This window comes from Phalaenopsis equestris, unplaced genomic scaffold (assembly GCF_001263595.1).
Source record: "Phalaenopsis equestris unplaced genomic scaffold, ASM126359v1 Scaffold000203, whole genome shotgun sequence".
Classification (NCBI taxonomy): Eukaryota; Viridiplantae; Streptophyta; class Magnoliopsida; order Asparagales; family Orchidaceae; genus Phalaenopsis; species Phalaenopsis equestris.
The window spans coordinates 2,301,794-2,321,659 of NW_018164645.1; the positions used below are offsets into that span (position 1 = coordinate 2,301,794).

At 34.5% G+C, this 19,866-nt stretch overlaps 2 protein-coding genes across 4 annotated transcripts in view; one reads left to right on the forward strand and one right to left on the reverse strand.

Moving 5' to 3' along the window:
* The window catches only part of LOC110022936 (glucan endo-1,3-beta-glucosidase 6-like), a 10,526-nt gene extending 9,560 nt beyond the window's left edge, over positions 1-966 (forward strand). Inside the window, exons 2-3 of the mRNA XM_020722104.1 lie at positions 1-646; positions 864-966. The exon at positions 1-646 is cut by the window's left edge and continues 626 nt beyond it. Of these exons, the coding sequence (XP_020577763.1) occupies positions 1-509 (509 nt within the window). The 3' untranslated portion in view covers positions 510-646; positions 864-966. The remainder of the gene's footprint in view (positions 647-863) is intronic.
* Positions 967-7,641: 6,675 nt separating this feature from the next.
* The window catches only part of LOC110022911 (endonuclease V), a 34,130-nt gene continuing 21,905 nt past the window's right edge, over positions 7,642-19,866 (reverse strand). For 2 of the 3 annotated variants that reach the window (XM_020722066.1, XM_020722067.1), the window contains exons 7-10: positions 12,415-12,531; positions 10,841-10,969; positions 10,677-10,738; positions 7,642-7,680 (exon numbers count right to left, since the gene is read on the reverse strand). In XM_020722066.1, the coding sequence (XP_020577725.1) occupies position 7,680; positions 10,677-10,738; positions 10,841-10,969; positions 12,415-12,531 (309 nt within the window). In that variant the 3' untranslated portion in view covers positions 7,642-7,679. The remainder of the gene's footprint in view (positions 7,681-10,676; positions 10,739-10,840; positions 10,970-12,414; positions 12,532-19,866) is intronic. The other variant, XM_020722068.1, reaches the window with a different exon arrangement.

A 19,866-nucleotide genomic window follows, 5' to 3' on the forward strand; every position in this document is an offset into this window, starting at 1 on the left:
AGAGCACCCTGCCGGGGAATTTCGAGCGGCACTGGGGATTGTACACTTACGATGGTCTGCCGAAGTATCAGCTAAATCTGGGAACGGCAAATGGCGGCGGTCTTGTAAAAGCGAAGAATGTGAGGTATCTGGACAAGAAATGGTGCGTTTTTAAGCCATCCGCGAGCCTGGACGATGCGAATGTGGCGCCGAGTGTAAGCTATGCGTGTGAGAATGCGGACTGTACTAGTCTTGGATACAAGACTTCGTGCGGCAATCTGGAGGCGAGGGGGAACATATCTTATGCTTTCAACAGCTATTATTCGATTAATGATCAGAATGAGGTGGCCTGCGGGTTCAATAATCTGGCAACTATTACGGACGTGGATCCGTCTACTTCGACCTGTAGATTTGAGATTATGATTGAGACTGATTCTGGGTTCTCCTGGAGATGGAGTTTGGGGAGGGATGGGGGAATGATTTGGGTGGTGGTTTTATGTTTCTTCTTTGTCATTCATGTTTTTTATTAGCTCATTTTGAAATGTTTGTGATTGTGTCATTTGAAAATGTCACTGTATATTACTGTTCATTCAGAGCTGAGATGCGTGTGTAGCAGCATAAATGATCAACATTTTTTTATATGCAAAGGGTATGTTTGAGATCAAAGGTGCTCATTTAGAGGGATGGGGGAATGATTTGGGTGGTGGTTTTATGCTTCTTTTTTGTCGTTCATGTTTCTTATTAGTTCATTTTGAAATGTTTGTGATTGTGTCAATTGAAAATGTCACTGTATATTACTGTCCATTCTGAGCTGAGATGCGTGTGTAGCAGCATAAATAATGATCAACATTTTTTATATGCAAAGGGTATGTTTGAGATCATAGGTGCTCATTTGTGAGAAGACAAGCTTTATGTATTATACGTGATTTTGTTTCTGACAAATGGAAAATATTACATACATTGATCATATGTACAATGAAAGATGCAGATACATGAAGGTCTCCCGAGCATCAATTTGATCATATGTACAATGAAAGATGCAGATACATGAAGGTCGCCCGAGCATCAATTTTTTTTTTTTCACGCATTCCTACCGTAAGTAATTTTTCAGTTAAAAGTTTTTTTTTTCATTTTTTTTATTTTAGTATTGGAATTTTTTATGTTATTTTTTATTTTATTTTAGGTCATTTAGATACATACCACCCAATCATTATGTATTTACATATCTCGTAACACCTAAATTTTTATTTACATTTGTAATATCCCAATCTTTCACAATTTTTTATTTTATTTTAGGTCATTTAGATACATACCAACCAATCCTTATGTATTTACATATCTTGTAACAACTAAATTTTGATTTACATTTGTAATATCCCAATCGTTCACAATACATAAAAAATATCACTATTTTAACTGTTAAAAAGGGACATATTTTCATATATAGGTTCGGTGGAATATATGTAGGAACGACAAAAATTGATTTGACATGTCAGCTCGACTCAAGCCCAACTCCAAAAAATCCATTTTCGGGTTGACCAAAATAATTTTTGGGTCGGGTTCGGCCTCCAACCCTAAAACAACATGAAATTGAACAACCAAAGTGAATACTCAAATTCGAATTGCCTATGCGAAATTGACCCAAGATTAACTTGAAATTAACTCAATTTTGACTTGAGTTTGACCGAAAACCAAAGTGAATACTCAAATTCGAATTGCCTATGCTAAATTGACCCAAGATTAACTCGAAATTAACTCAATTTTGATTTGATTTTGAGGGTTGTTTGTTTATATTAAAGAAGTTAAACGGGTTGAGTTTGTTTTACTAGTGTCTGTTTTGAGTCAAGTTCGGGTGGAGATTTTTAAACCGTATAATATTCGAGACAGCTTCGGGTTGAACCTATTCGAGTCTTGTAAGCTTCAGGTCAGACCCAAACCCGACCCGCAAACCAAACTTGACACCCCAACTTATGTGTAAAAATTGAAGTTTAGTTATTAGCTATGTAAATGCATAATAATTGAGTGTTATGTATGTAAATGTTATTTTTATTTTGCTTTATTTTGTTTATATTTTGATATGAATAAAAATATACTTGACATATATTTTAACATCAGATGCACTTAAAGGTATAGATACTCCACCTATAAAACCAAAATGAGTTTTGTCCTCATTTCATAGTAACATTCAAATTAAGACATAAAATAAATAAATTAATTAATTATTATAATTATAAATCATTAAAAATCATTATTTGCATGTATAAATAGAAGTGGAATATCATTAAAATGATAAAAATACAATATCTGATGATGTGGAATATCAACTAGATCAACATGCCATTTAGGAGTTTAATCATAGATAGTCAGGAAGAAGTTTTCTCCTTATTTTATAGAAGGTGTTTTTTATATGCAAACGCAAATTAAGCCAGTGCAAATTCCTAGTTCTTTTACCTACCTATTAAACATGTAAGGCTCCATCCACTATTTCAATGTGGTCCTGTGCTTGATGGTGGAAGACAGAAGCATTTTACCAGAGTCCCAAAAAATTTCAGTATTATTTTTCAAAAAAATTTGTATCAAATTTTACATCTTGGTCATAAATAATGGTGTAGGGTAAGCCATGTAATCTAACAATCTCTTTGAAAAACAATATAGCAATGTGAGAATCATTATTAAATTTGAAACAATATAAGAAGCAGACCATTTTGAAAATTATGCATGCAATAACGCAGATGCTATCATTTCCCCCAAAGAATCTTAGGTAGGCTAAGGACAATATCCATGGATGCCTTTCCAAGGTTGGTATGGAATACATAGCATACATGACAGACTTTTGCTAAATTATTTTTTCTACTTTGTTGGTGAGGTATGATTTGATTCTACATAACACATGATGCAACCATCAAGATAAAATCAAACATCATACTTATTATCAACCATATTTTTGAATACTTTTTTCTTGAGATAAAATTAACAGAAAGCTTAGAAGATATGAGGACCTCTTCCACATAAGAATTAATATCTCCAATGGCATCAACAAGTAATTGATAATTATTAGTAACCTAAATAGATGAAAAGCCATAATGTGATTGAATATGATGAACATGTGATGAAGTTGTATATAATTAGGTGCATTAGAATTCATAAACTAAGATTAAGATAAGAGTATGCATACCTTGTAGTATTAAGTCGATGGGTTTTAATGATCATCTATTGAACCATTTCAAGAGTAGTATTGAATTTATCCAATTAAATCAATAACATGATCAACAAGAACCAATTGTTTAGCAATTGATTGTCAATTATGAGGCCATACAACAACAACAACAAAGCCTTAATCCCAGTACGTGGGGTCGGCTACATGAATCCTTTTTCTCCATTGCATCCTATGAGGCCATATGCAACATTAATTAATAATATCTCTATGCTTCTTATGATAATTGCAAACTTTCTATAGCGCAATTAAGAAAAATATATTTAGTCCTTCTAACTGATTTTTTTTTTTTTTTGGCTTTTTTATGATGTTGAAAGATGGTTTGTGCATTCTTCATGAAGTATGTCCTTAAACACATAGCCATAGAAGGAAAAAGGAAGCGATTCATCAAATTAAAATGAGTAACAACAAATTCAGGACTAAATTTCATCAAAAAAATTATCTTGGTTGCTCATTCCATTAACCTTTTGGATAACAAATAGTGATTCGATGGATACCTTTGCATAAATCATGTCAATAAATTCAGTCCATAAATTCTTAAATCTAGAAAAATAATCTTGGATCAGGAGATCTCCTTAGGCGTCGCTAGCAATCTCCTAAAAATGTCTATTGCGTTATATGTATTTTTTTTATATTGCTTTAGATTAATTGAGGACAACCCTAATGACTTGCATTATATCCACTATTGACTCAAATTTGAAGATGAAGGAGACATACTTCAAAAATATTCAAATTATTAGTTGATATAGTTGTCATGATCATCGCGATAGAATTTTTTCAGAAAAACAAATTGGCGACAAATGGAAAAATAAAAAATAATCGTGAGATAATTGAATGGCATAGGAAAAAAACACCTCAAAGAAGATTAGGCTAAGGTTATTCAAAATCAAGAATTCGAGAATGGTTGGAAACCGATGAAATAAAAAAAAGAATCTAATCACTTGAAAGCACTGTTTTACTTACCCTGATTTTCAAACACGCATACGAAAGATTAATGAGCCTGGGGATCTCCAGCTAGCTCTCAGACGCAGGAGTAGATAATGAGGGAACTCCAACAAGCTCTCCAATGCAGGTTCCAGAGGAATAGGGGATGCTCTTGATCGCAGATAGCACTGATTAGCAGTAGCGCTACCGAAATGACGGAAGTGGGAAATGAATCCATAGACCGGCGGTTTTAAGGCTACGGGAGCGTAATTTTAAAATATATATATAAAAAAAAAAGACCGAGATTTACATTCATGTCTTATCTCACACTTAGGGCCGGTTTGGGGCAGCTTAAGTGAGGCGATGTTTTTTAAAATGTCGTCTAATTTTTTGATTTGTTCATTTTTAAAAATGCTGTCTACCGCGTTTGAGTTTTTTACACTAAACGTAGGCTGCGGGCAGACCCCCGCGGTCGACACGCGGGCCGCGTTTCAGGATAAGCTGTTTATCCTGAAATACACAAACTGCCCCAAAACAGACCCTTAAACTTTAACTTTTACACCGTTAATATTTTTTCCTACGTTTAAAAAGATGTATGAAAAGTTCCATTATATTTTTGTTCAAAATATATCTAATGTTTATTAAATACTAATTTTAGATTTTGAAATTTTTTTAGGGCAATTAATATTTAAGTTTGGGGATATGTGATGTGTATCAAATGTGTATGTTATTTCAATATAATTTTGTGCTTTTTTGGTAATTGTTATGCTTCTCCTTGATATTTGTGGTTGTTTATGCAAGATACAGGTAATTAGAAATTTGGGGAGCAAAGACGTAATTTGAGGAGCAAATGAGCACTTAGGGAGGAAAAGGACCGAGTTTGCCTAGAAAGCCAGGTGCCCAAGTCTAGAGAGGGTGGTACCTAAGTGCCACTATTGGGTGCCGAGAAGCCCAGGCACCACTAGGTGCCTCAGCGCCTCATTGAAACTGGCACCTAGGCCCCAGTCATGGGCGCCCAAACGCCTAGATCCAGAGCAATGGGCGCCTAAGCCTCATCTCTGATATGCACAAGGGCTAGAATGAGTGGGATTTGTTTCGTCGCATTGTTTGAAGGCGGGAAGGATAAAAAGGGATAATTCAGAGAACAAGGGGAGATTATGCTTACAAAGCTCAGAACTTTTCCCCTTAGCTCAGAACTTTTCCCCTTCGCTCATGGTCTTTGCCAATCATTTATGGTGCCCCGAGTGTGAAGTAGTGTGAGAGATTGGTGAGGCTTGGTGAGAAGAGTCATGTAGTGTTGTAATTCAATGTAAGTGATTTATTCGTGATGAGAAGGAAGGTTTGGTGAGAGCAGTATACGTCTCCGTTTGGGATAGCTTATCCACAGTGGCGGAGTTTTGAAAACGCTGTCTCACCGTTTGGTAACTGCGTTTAAGCAGCTTATCCGAAAAAAAACAGTTGATTTTTTACACTAAGCGTAGAACGCGAGTCGAACACCGTGGTCCGCGTTTCCATATAAACGATTTATCTAGATAAACATAAGCTACCCCAAACGCAACCTTAAGCTATTCTTTCCTTCTAACTCTTGTATTTACTATATTTTGTTAAATAAAATGTTGATTTCTGTGATACAAAGCATGGGTAGTGAATAGAATCTTTATTTCTTCTATGAATTGGTACAATAGTAATTCTATGTTTAATGTGTATTATGTGAATCAATTGAAAATGTATAGACGTGATAAGCTAATCTTCTGAACTTAATTGACTTTCAATCTGACCAATTGCTAGTTTAAAATATTTTGTGATCTAGTTGTGCTGGAGCAAGCTAGTGGAACAAATTAGGTTAACTTACCTTGATTTAGAAAAATAGGAATATTGCTTTTATATTAGTGCAATCGTATACGGAAATACGTGATCATGAGATAATGACTTGATTTAGGAGACTGAACTTGTTTGATTTTTAAATTTTCTTACATGATAGAGAGGGTATAAGGTGTAATTTTGTTCTAGATTGTCACCCATAATTTTGATCACATAATTAAACTAAAATTCCTAATATCCAATTCAGGGGAAAATCTGAACTGACAAACCTAGGTTTTTAATTTTTTGTGAGCATAGGAGTAGAAGCTTTAAAAATGCTTCAACCATTCAAACCTTTCAAGCTATAGATTCAAAACCAATAAATTGATTTTTTTACTGATATGGATAGTTAACTCGTTCTTTGTGAGATTGATACGCAGACTAGCGATCCATATATTATTTAAATGATATGCATACTTGTGTAGTTGACTCAAAACCAGTAAAGTAGAGCTTGTCCATACTTGAATAGTTAACTCATTCTCTATGTGATCGATACACTGACTAGTAATTTATATATTACTTGAATTGCAGGCGTACATGTCTGATTATTGCTCTTGATTCAATTCAAATATGCTTCCCATTTGCTTTCTACTTTCTAGTTTTTCTTTATTTTTAATTTTAATCATGAAATCTACACTAACTTTAAATAGAAATATACTTTGATATATAAAAATTTAATATTAGCAAACCTTAACAAAATTTTATCTTAGAAGATTTCAGTTCCACCATTTCCCTTCATGACAATCCACTCCTTGATCTCAAATGTGAAAATTCTTGCCTCTAATTATTGATTTACAATCTAATCATAATTAAATGTTAATTAATAAAATTTTCATTTAATAAAGTTAACAAAAAGTATACTCTAACCCTACCTCCTTAACTATTTATATATATAGTTGTTACAATATTAATTTATTTAAATATTAAATCAGCAAAATTTATAATTTATAAATAAATATTCAATAATAAACAAGTGACCTAAAATTAATATGAATATTATTTAGTTTACAAGGCAAATAAAAATGTCAATTAAAATTACTTGACAATTTCTTAATATATACTATTTAAACTAATAATAATTATATTGATTATTAAAACTAATTATCATCTTGAATCAATCAAATTAGCCAAATTAAAATTTAATTTGATTCAATTTAATGTAACAAAATATTGGTTTAACTTTTTAAATTATAGAATTAAAACTAATTGATGTAACTAATCTATAAATCAAATAAATAGATTGATGGTCTGCTTGGCAGCTGCAGCTTATTGAATAATCTGCTGATAAGTTAGTTGTAGTGACTATTAATTTTTTTTTATTTTTTTGGAAAAGACAGACCGCTGTCAGAAAGGTGTCACCGCACCTAAATAGGCGCTGTGTGAAAACACTATTTTCAGCATTTTGAAAACGCATAAGCAGCCAAAATGCAGTTTACCCAAACAGGTCAGACGCATTTTCAAAACGCCACCGCACCAAATAAGCTGCCCCAAACGGGCACTAAATTAGCCAAATGAACACCCTAATGACATTATATCAAATTCGAATTAAGTCATATAAATTACAAAAAAGTCTCATCACAATTACATCAACAATTATATAAATTACAAACAAAAAATTTCAATTATAAATATTCTTTTACAAAAAAAGATCATTTATACCCTTAATTATTTTTCACGCCCAGACCTCTTGCTTTTATTTTTATCTGAAAAATAGAAAAAAAAATAAAGGTTAGAAAAAAAATACAAGTCTAATATAGCGAACATCGAGAAGGATTCAATAAGTACAATCATTGGTTTTCTATCGCTCAGAAAAAGCGCCTAATCTTCTATATCAGTTGTTCAATCATATGAGATAGATAAGGTTGAACTTAATCAGATCTGCCATTATGTTAAAATCAGAATTTATTTAGATTTATGCACAAAAAGTCCATGGTTAATTATCCATCTCACTCTAGAATATTATGTCCGTCGTAATGACGTACGGACGACGGCGTGGATCGCACCATGCCGCAGCCCGGATGTGCGAATAAAGGGGTGATCGCACCACGCCGTGGATCCGACGGTGTTGTGCTATTCATGTCATCGATCGAATTTTGTCCTTATTCAAAGGAGCTACTCTCAATTAAAAATGATTATGTAGGCTTAAATTTAGGTTTCAAGTTTAACGCTTATCTTTTAATTGAAATAATGGGTGATTGGTTAGTGCAAACTTTTTTTTTTTTTAAGAGAATGGCGAGAGGCTATTAGACGAGCCCCCGGCCTCTTCTAATGTGCCTAGTCATTCGAGTACCAACCTCCTTAAGGCATCAATCGCCAGAGGTAGATTCAAACTCCCGACTTCAGGAAACTTACAACTAATAACGCAAATGCCAACCAACAAGTCAGGGTATGCCGGCGGCACTTGTTGGTTGGTTTAACTTGATATTATATATATTTAAATTGAATTAACCATTTGATATATATGTGTGGATGAACTTGCATGAACATTTAAACACATAAGTCGGTTGTGATACTTATAGTTAAATACTTCTTGAGCTTTAGGATTTGACTTCTAGTTATAATTGACACTTTATATATTCATCATTAGGGGCCAAACAAATAATTTCTAGAAGCTGCACCAAATTACTTTTTGCAGTTTAGGATTAAAAAACTGCAGCTTTTTTCATAGTGTTATTGTTATTCTAATAAAACTTTTGTTATTTTTAACCTTATCATGTTTCATTGTTCGGTCTGCAATCAAATTAAATTGATGATTTATGTATTCTCCTGTTACCCAATCAACTTTGAACACATCAACTAACAAGGTTGCATGTCTTTATCCAAAGAAGCTAAAGAATCTAACAAATGAATATAATTGTGGGCACTGAAAATTCATCGCCCCAAACTCTTGCTGAGAGCTGATGTGTTAAAGTCCCGTGTCAAATTTTCATTAGGTACAAACCCCTATGATTAATTAACTCTCCCGATACAGGAGAGTACTTTTGATTAAGGCTTCTCACTAGGTGCTTCAACAAATTTGAGATTTTAAACTATAAAAATAATCATCGTGAGCTTAAAAGTGAATGGTGGGGCAAACAATGAAGAATCCAATCAAGATTACATGATTTTATAATCCCAAGTTGTCATAGTCACTATTTTACTTAGCCATAGGAGATAGTCGAACCAATCTGACAGAAGATCATTGTCAACAACCATGGGTTGCTTCATTCAATGGAAACTTATGGACCTAGGGTGGATTTTTGTCTTGTTTCATTCAAAGGAACCTTGTAGACTTGCCTGGATGTTTGTTTAAAGGGATTAATCAAAGTCGATCTTAGCTTACCCGAATTATGGGAAGATCATTGTCAACAATCATGGGTTACTATTCTCTTAATTCGCGACCCGGCCCAAATCTGGCCCAAACACCTAAAAAATAAACCATACGCCTTATCAAAACGTCAGATCATCATTTCGGAAAGCAAAACCTCGCCAGAGCGCAGGAGAAATTATTCAGTCCGGAGATCGCACTCAGGATTACATACGGTAGCCAATTGAAAAGGGACAGAGAAATTGTGGGACCAACATCAAAATAATAAGAAGAAAAATCTTTTTACAGCGCGACCCGGCCTGAGCCCCACCCAAGCATCCAAAAAGCGTCTTTTTGTCATTTTCGGATCCCGCCAAATCGAACTTCTTGTCATTTTGGATCCCGCCAAATTGGGAAAAAGAATATTTGGTCTCATTCCAGTTTAGGGTTTAGGAATTATTTTCAATTGCTTTCTTTTTGCATTTGCGTTCGTATTCAACAACTAGGTTAAGTAACTCGATGAAATTCTCTCTCGAGCAAGAAATGTTGATGGAATCGCAAAATAGTTGTGAGAATGATGCCAATGAGCTGAGTTTATTAGCTGTGGCCAGAAGTATTCAGCAGGTGAACTTATTTCTATGTATTTACTGGTGTTATTAAAGTCGTCTTAATGCTAGTATTGCGGTGCTATTCTTGCGTGATTATTGTATTATTTGATTGCAACGTTACTATTATGTTAGAGGGTATACGTGGTATTATTTAAATATTATCATGGTGTTATAGTTGTAGTATTGGTTCTAATTACCCAGTTTAATTGGAATTTTATGTTGACTGTTAATGATATTGTCCTTTTGGTATTGTGATTGTTTTTGTCCTGGTTTTTTACTTATAAGGGTAGTTGGGTGTTATTTATGTTTTATCATGGAGTTAAACTAGTGTTATTGGATCTAATTAATGGTTTTATTGGTGTTATGTTGACATTGTAATTAGTGTTATTTTGGTGTTATTATGGTGGTATTATGATATTATTTCTGTATTATTGGCTTTGAACAATACATTTGTGTTATTATGGTATTATTTTTGTATTATTATGGTGGTATTATGTATTATGGTATTATTTTTGTATCGTTTTATATTAGTCCTATTGAATTTATTTATTTGTTTTGTTGAAGCGTTATTTTTATCAGTTCAATGGTGGAATTTTGAAATTTGTAGTTCCCCAAGCCTGTAAGCCTGTAATTTTTCAAGTGCTTTGAAAATTGCATCGAAGTTCCAGGTAATCAAATAGAAATTGCGGCCTCAACAATAATAATAATATCTCAAGCTGAAATATGATAACATTTTATTCAAATATTTCAAATTAAAGCTTTTGCAATTAAAAATATCATTGAATAAGAAAGAAACCTGGCATACCAGATTGTAAGATTTCCTGATCCTCCCAAATTCTGAAGAAATAATCTTGATCTAATATCAGCCTGTGAAAAGTATTTTGAAGCACCAAGTTATCAACACCAAATTCCTCAACATAGGACAAGCCCTAGTTGCCGTTGTTTCAATAGACATGCTGTATAACCTACCTGTCGGATTGGCTCGGGTACACGAAACTTGCAGCACAGCTTGACAATTCTGACGGATGAATCTATAGATATTCGATGGCCGGGTGATATGTAAATAGGTTTTAATGAATCAGGAGTAGAACGCATTGCCTGAAAATTCGAAGTCCACACACCAGTAATGTTCAATAAGGGATACAATAGAAAAGAAATCACTTATGATTGATCAAAGCAAAAACAAAAGTTGATGACCAACAAATAACTCACATACTGACGAAAAATTTAATCAACAAAAAAGCATTATCATGTTAAATTTAAATAGTGTGAGATGGCCCTGCAGGGAGGTCTCTTATAGCTGATGTTCTGCAGAGATCCTGGTGCTTACAACTAGGGGTGTTAATTCGGGTTAGCGGGTAGGGTTTGGGTCCAACCTGAAAAAGACCCGACCCAAATAGAGTCAACCATAACAGCCCCGAATGATAAACGGGTCGAAAACTAAGACCCAAACCCGAGTTTGAGCCGCTAATCGGAACCAGACTTTAAATTTCATGCTTATTTGGGTCATGTTTGGGTTTTTGGGTTCAACTCGAACCCGACCCGAATAATAAACGGATCGAATTCTCTGACCTGGACTCGGCTAAAAAAATATTTGGGTTAACCCTAACCTGGATTTTTCAAGTCAAGTTTGAATCTTGTTTGCGTGTCGGGTCAATTTTTGACACTGATACTTACAACTGCAGAGAGAAGCTCCAATGGAGGGACTGCATAAGAGTATGCTGGTAGAGATGGGCCTGTAACCAGAATTCAAGCTGCATGAAGGAATTCTGGAGGTAGAGGAATGCAGAGGAGGGTTGTAATGAGAGCTCCGGCTGGAGGAGGGCCTGCAGTATGAAATTCTGGCGGTGAAGAAAATTGGAGAGGAGATTCTTGGTGTAGGAAGGAATTGAGTAGGAGGCCTGCAAGGAGAAAGGGATCCGTAGGGAGGATTATCGGTTGCCTGCAAGGAATTCTAGCATAGCCAAAAGACGCTTCTGAATGGGAGAGGTCTGATAGTAAAATGAAGATAGGTTTTGAATTAAAGCTCTGATATCATGTAGAAAACAGGTATGAAGAGAAATAATTCCTTGATTTTCATTATTCATATGTAGGGACATGTATAAATATATAGGAAAAACAATCCATCCTAAATTACAAACTTGTCAAATATATCAAAACAAAATTAGGAAATAAAATAAATCTGAAATAGAAAATAAAGAAATAAAATAGGAAGGTAATAAAACTAATCAAGAGGTTTCCAAAGTAGTCCCCAATCAAATCCTCCATGATTTCTAAGATAGCCGGCTGGTCCACGCTAGCATGCAGCTGAAATCCTTCTCAGCTTTCCACCGTTTCCCTCCCTACAAACTTCATTTCTATGATTTTCCAACATAGACTACCGATCTCAAACCATCAATTTTCAAGGTCATCAAGACGTTTCACTTAAATAAAAATCAAATGTAAGACTTGAGATTTAAAATTTTTCAGTAGTAAAACTTTGAAAAGAGAAAGAAGATCTAAGATACTAATGATTAAACTATATAGGCATCGAGCACTCTTACCGCTCCCCAAGTTTGTCCTGATTTCCCAACTAACGGTATGACATTCTTAGTTGAGTTTTCTTCAGCTTCTAGAAATTGCCTTACTTCGGACTGGTTAAGACCGTCCACATGATGCAGCTGGAAGCAAGCAACACTCAAAGTTTGAATGAGAATCCAAAAAAATAATTTCAAAAAAAAAAAGCATGCAAGAATATATGCGTGATTTAAGATAAGAAAAATATTATCGCAAAAGTTATCAAGTAGAAAATTGTTAAATTGACCATATTAGAATAAGTTAGAGACAAATGCTTATCATCACTTGCTTTATCTTAACTGCTGGTTAATCAGCTTTAAATCTTTGAAAGAGGTTGACGTTGCATATTAAAAGAAAATGTAATGTCAGAAAAAAAAAATACGTTAACTAAACTAGTGGGCTACAGTTGGATGAACTTGATGTGGGGGCTTTGAACATAAATATTCGGATGAAGTTGAACAGGGAGAAAACATGAGAGATGAAGCAAGCAGATTGTGTGCTATCATCTACCAAGGATGAATCATGCGGGATGCTTGCAGTGGCCCCTCCCCTTTAAGGGTCGGATGAGGTGCGACATAGGCGGACAATTCGATCAGATTAAATTTTCACTAAGACTCATCCTGACTTGCAGAATCAAGACAGCGAGTGGTGAATTAGTTTAATTAAATTGCCTCAAACATACGTAATACATTGTATTTTATAATTCATTCATATTCTTTTCCGGAAGCGTGGAAAATCATAACCTTAAAACATAAAAACTATACAAGACTGATAAATCCAATATAAATAAAATACGTACTCAAAAATTATACAAACTCCCAAAATTATAAGTGCAAAACTCTACATATCACATCTGGCTACTTGCCCCACTGTTCATTTCCACTTCTTCAAATGCAACAACATAGAGTTTACAACAACAAACTCAGCAAAATAATCAAGGCTAAAATAAAATTTTATATACGGAAAAGAAACAACGTGCATGTTCATATGAAACAATACATGTCTACACACAAGTCATAATATGCTAGAATCGTATAAAAAATGAAAATAAAGTAGGTAGTGTAGAAATCAAGACTATTGTGTAAGCATGTATGTCATAGACATAAACATATAATCATAAGATATTCAGAATCATAGCATCATAAAAATGTCATCATAGTCATATAATCATAGAATCATAGTAATATCATTTCTTAACAATGTCACTTTTAAATGTATATGTCTCAACTATTTCAATGTTCCATCGTATCATAGGGCATCACCCTGCCTCAAAGACCATATAAACTATCGTAAAGGTCCCCCCTAACATAACAATTATCAATAGCCCCATAATACCAACGATTTCCTACGATATGTCAACATCTGATTACAAAGGTTTTCAAAATTTTGTCGTCGCCTAAACACCAAGAGTCGGGAATACCAATCCCTACATAGCATACTTACAAGCACTCATACAATAATTTACCCATAACATTCCTTATGATATTTCAAAAAGCATAATACATGTAGCAAACATTCATAGGCATTTCATATAGTGCATGTATGAATCATAACAAAAGAATACCTGCAAACAATTAATATCATAAGCATAGTCATATATATCATAGCATAATAATATCGCATGTATCGTAGAAAAAAATAAGCTTATAATCATACACTCAATGTAGTCATTCATCCATTATATCCAAGAAATTCTAAATGTATCTGTGTCAAACGAGAAATCATATGAAAACTTATAGAAAATTATTTTTTTAAAATTAGCACCAGATCACCTGACTTAACGGAGCTGCCCAACTATGAGTTTGCCCATGTTTGTCTTGAGCTCGAGTAAACAACCTAAAATCATAGACATCACTGGAATTCATGAAATCCTAGCTCGTATTGTAATTAAACCATAAACATAACTTATTCGCCCAAAACATATCTCAAACAGACTTCTCGGCATAAATATGCCCTTCTGATATGCCTATTTTTCTCCCCAACTCTTCCTAGCACCTCAACCTTCCCTTCCCCTTCACTGATTTTGTGCTAAAGCCCTTATGGAAGCTCGCAAACTTCTTTCGACGCTTTCAACACAAGATGGGTTGCTCCGACGGCTACCAGAAATGAAAAAACACAGAAATTGAGGCAAATATTGAAACGAAAGCAAGAGGAAAGAAATAAAAGTGTCAAATATCCTAAAAAAGGGATTCATACTCACCAAGTTCTCCCCGAAAACCCTTATTGCAAAATGTGGCTTCCCTGGTGTCGCTCGACCCGTTGCTCGAGCCTCGACACAGTATCAAATGTCGCGGGTTTCGTCTGTCGAGCCACTAAAGTGAGGGAGAGGAGAATTCAGGATAGAGAAGAAGAATGAGAAGGCTCTAGACTCTGGAGGCCCTATTCGATCAAAACCAACAAATAAAAGGTGTGAAGGTCGGTTGGCTACAGTGTTGATGTGTGAGATAAGGAAAGAATTATGATTAATTAAGAGTTAATTAATTTAATAAAGCTTATAACTCCTGAAATTTACATCACCCAATCCAAACATAATTCATCTATAGTACTTAATATTAAATTGATCGATTTCAAGCGTAGAATTTTATAAAAATAATTCGGTAGAATTTCAGGGGATGCGAAATTTGAGGTACTTCTACAAATTTGTCAAATTCATTACCTGATTTTTGAAATTTTGGTATTACATGTGGTGGGTTTGCTTGTGAGAGACCAACAAAGAAGAGACAAGTGTGAAGAGGAACCGCATACGGGAAAGTGAGGAAAGTGGGAATGTTCCGTGCGGACGAGCAGGACACGTAAGAGGCAAAGTCTCGTGTTTGATCGTCATTGCGTGCGGTGTCAAATACACTATGCGAGAGAGAAACGAAGGAGAAAAGACTAGAATATATCTTAAGGCTAGAATCCCGCGCACACTTTGGAATATATCCTCCACTCCATTTGGATGGCTCTCTCTCTTCACTCTCGGGCATGAGCGCTCTTCTCCTCCAACTCTTTTGAGCTTGCTAGAAGTCCCCTTATATTTCAACAAGATATATAGCACGAGAATATTGAAGCAGGCTTCTATAAGTTTGTTCGCAACAGTAAAACAAGTGAGAGTCGACGCTTCTAAGCACATTTGGTTGCAATCGGGTTTCAACCAACAAGCGAGGGTCATGAACTCCCTTTTTGATTATCTCCTCAGCCGGAAAACTACACCAAGAGAGGGGATGAGGTTCTACATCTAGTTGTCGGAACACTGGACCTTGGCATCATGACTACTCTACAAAATAAGAGGAAAAATATCTTAAGACTAGAGATCCAAAACACATTGAGAGATGCCTATTTAGCAATGATCAATCAATTATCATAAATCACAACCAAAAAGGATCCTAAACATAAAAAATGTCATTACATTCTAAGATAAATCATTTCAAATTCTTTTATATATGAGGGTATTTAAAACAATACCACTACTATAAGAAACTCTATTCAAATTCAATCCCCATGCAAAAAAATATAATAAATAATAATAAATAAATAAAATAATAAAAAGACAAGTAAATGGGCACTTGACGCTCATAGCAAGTTATGAACTATAAAGCACTGTTTATAAGGCATGAAGTCCCCCACTTAATTAGCCAATGTTGATTTAAAATTATCCTCTTTCAGCAAGTTTTCCCATAATTCAATGTGGTCATTTGAGATGACACTCCTAACTAAATAACTCATGATAATAGAATCAAAGAATCATTAAGAAATTCACAGAAGTCTCTTGCCATCATATCCAAGTAAAAAACAATATATTTTGTGCTCCAAATTTAAATAGTTGATACTAAACAAAAGCATCATAAAACCAACTAACTGGCTTCTATAAAAAATTCCCCAAAATTCAAGAGGAATAATTAACCATAAACTTACACCTATAGGTAAACTTAGTACCAGTTCATGAAGGCCTAGTTAATAGCAGAATAATAGCGTAGCATCTTATCTAAAAACCTAATGTACCTTCTAAATATTCTGAAAACATTTGATCATAGCAAAGTCACCCAAAAATATTCAAATTCCGAACTCCTCAAAATTCATCAATTAAATGTCTCAAATAACTTAATTTAGAGATCATAAAAGAATATATTTTAGTGGCACGAGAGGGAGATTTTATGCTATCAACAAAAAATTGCATTGTCGTCAAGGATGTTAATGGGTGGGCACCTAGGAGTCGTACCTTTCCTTGAATTTGTATTTGAATTTATATGTGCAATCTCAATTGGTATTATAAAGTTAGCCTCCATGAGAGCTCTTTCTCCAACATAAATTTGACTACATTCAAGGGTAAGAAAATGAACTGCCTCGGCTCGACAAGCAATCTCATAGATTTCAATTTGTGCCTCAACAAAAAGTGCACTTACTCGAAATTCATAAAAAACCAGTGTTAATTCCATGTTCTATGAGTGCTTCTGTATACTCAATTTTTTTAGCCAATAGATCTAATTCCCCTTCAACTGTTTGCAGGTAAACAACATGATGCGCAATTTTAAATATCAAATGAAGCAAATATAAACAGAAAAAAATGAAAAAATGAGTGCAATCTATGGGAAAGTTAGCATGCAATGTGATGATGCTATCTTCATGCTCATATTCCAAATTTTGAAGTAATTTCCAGCAAGCTTTGAACATAAAAATATAGTAATAAGTGATAAAATGATGCAAGATTCCACGAGAGCAATTAAGTAACATTATAAATAAATTTGTATGGGCTAAAAATTTTATTGTGGAGTTTAGGTTAGCGAAGAAGGAACGAGATAAGGGTGGAGAAGATGAGCAAGGAGAGAGATGGGTAGGGAGCGGGCAGGGGTGACGCGTAGAGAGAGGAGGTGATGGCTTGAAGGATCAAAATCACTTATAACAAAATTAATGGAATGGATGATCATGATTAGTTACTAAGCTTCTTCTTACAACTTGGAACACTATAATTTCAATCTTCTTGAAGTGTGCAGATTGAAGATGAGAGTTTAAAAAAAGAGATAGGAAGAGGAAGGGAGAAACCTTGGGATTCAAGTGCAAGAGGACGAGACAATCAAGGAGAGGGCAATTGAACAGAAGAGGGGGTTTTGCTTAAAGTTTAAAAATTTCTAAATCCAGAAATGCATCATATCCATATTCATAGAAGTAGTATTATAAGCAAAATTCCTAAATAAACAAAAATAAAAGCAGGTCTAAGATATTCATGAAGAATATGAATAAATGTGTGAGAGACAAAATCAATAACTTCCTTGACCAGAATGCAGTTGAGCCTGGAATCGGGTCATGTTCTTTGGTAGTTTAACGTGCTGAGGAACTTGTACTGTATCATCAACACCCGTGACAAATTAAATAAGTCCAACAATAAAAAAAATTACTAAAACAACATAAACATATGGTAACGCCTCTAAAATTTCAGAACCGGTCACAGAAACAGAAAAAGGGACCAAGCAATATTTGAAGCCTAAAAGCAGGAGTCGGAACGGAAGTGTGAAGCGAGGAGACGAAGGGGAGAGGATTATTCGCTACTATAAGAGAAGATGAGAGCAAGAGAAATATGGGAAATCAAGCGAGCCCCCTTACCCTCGATTTTGAATTAATTTGAAGAGGACGAACATGGTTCGATGACGAGTAGAGGACAACGACAGAAAGCTTCATGCTGATTGCTCACTGAACCAACATCGCGCACACAAAAATGAATAGAACATTGATCAAGTAAGAGCTGATAAGGGGCGGTTGGAGAGAGCGAGAAGGGAGGACACAGGAGAAGATTAACATGAGGGATCACCCGCATGAAATGAGGAGATCAAATTGATTCTATGTGAAGCACGTGATCAACTTGCAAAGTACCAATTGAGCTATGTCGAGAGTAAGTTGATCATACAAACTAAGACCCAAACCAAGCAAACAATAGTAAAATAGACAAGGAACAATTTTTTTTAAGATTATGTTAATTTATAATATTTAAATAATAAAATTAATATTGTTTACTTAGAATTATTTCTTCTAGGTAAATTTGTGTAGAAAATTCTTGATTCAATAATGTAAAAGCTTTAAATTAAATAATGGATTTATGATATTTAAATTTTGAAATGATAATAATCAAATTATATTTTTAGGCTTAGCAATAAGTTAAATATTAATAACAATATTTAAAAAAATAGATAATAATTTAAAATGATTTGTGTACAAAATAGCCGACCCGTGTCTCGATTAGGAGGGAATTTCTTTTCTTTACTCCGAATAAATTTCAATATTTATGTTTTGCTTTATTAGATATTTCATATTTTTCCATTTTCCTAATTTGGTAAGATTCCTAATTCAAAAGAATTCCAATTTTTTATTTTGCAAACTAGTATGTCGGTCACTCTATTACATAGAGTTTGATATAATTCATTATTATGTGAAATAATTTTTTTCACTGATTTCTTCATTACAGTAGAGACACCATCCTTTTGTCCCTTCGTAAGTCCTGCAACTAAATAAGAAAATCACAGCCACCGTCCATTTCTTCCATTCGAACATATTGCAGAATGCATTAAAATGTTCCTCTTCCATTTGAACTGACATCAAAATTTCTTCCCTTCACCTCGGTCGATTTGTGGGGTATCAGCCGCACTATCTCCCGTATTCCTCGTGTTGCGGGAGGTGAATAGCTTACCTCCTTCAGATTCGCTTAAGTAACGAAAGATTCAAAATCTACAAATATTTTGGCCAGCCATAGTTGCAATCTCGTGTCTCCTACTTGCAAATGGATAGGCCAACTCTCACCTTGTAACACCCAAAATTTAGGTGAGTTCGGCCATTTTTAGCAACTTTTGCACAGCTCAGAATTCAATCGAATTATTTTTATAAAATTCTACACATGAAATCAATCAATTCGATATAAAGCGTCATATATGAATTATGTTTTGGTTGGAAGATAAAAAATTTAGAAGGCATAGGTTTAATTAATTTAACTAAATCTTAATTATATCACTAATCTCCTTCATATTATTCACCACTGACCTTCTCTGCACTTCTATCGACATGCAGTGGCCTGATTCTATCCAATGGTTGAGATTAAGGGGAGTCAAATATATTGTCGCGCCCTTCTCCCATGTACCTGCTTTCGTCTTCGTGGACTTAAGGAACTACGACTTGGTTCCTCTAGTAAAAGCGAACCGAGCAGCCACCAAGGACTGAGGAAGAATTTGAATGGTAGGAATCCCACTTTTACGTATTCTAAACATTTTTTTTTCCTTCCTCCTATTTTTGTTTTGATGTTAACCATGAATTTGTGCATTTATTCGTTTTCGATAGCTGTAGCAAACGTTGAACTTGTGTCAGAAGCGTCGAACTAGGTTTGCAAGCTTTCGTAAGGGTTTCTAATATGAAATCAGTTGGGGGAACGGAGGATTAAGAGATATGAATAAGATAGAAGCAGAATAGGTAGTATCGGAAGA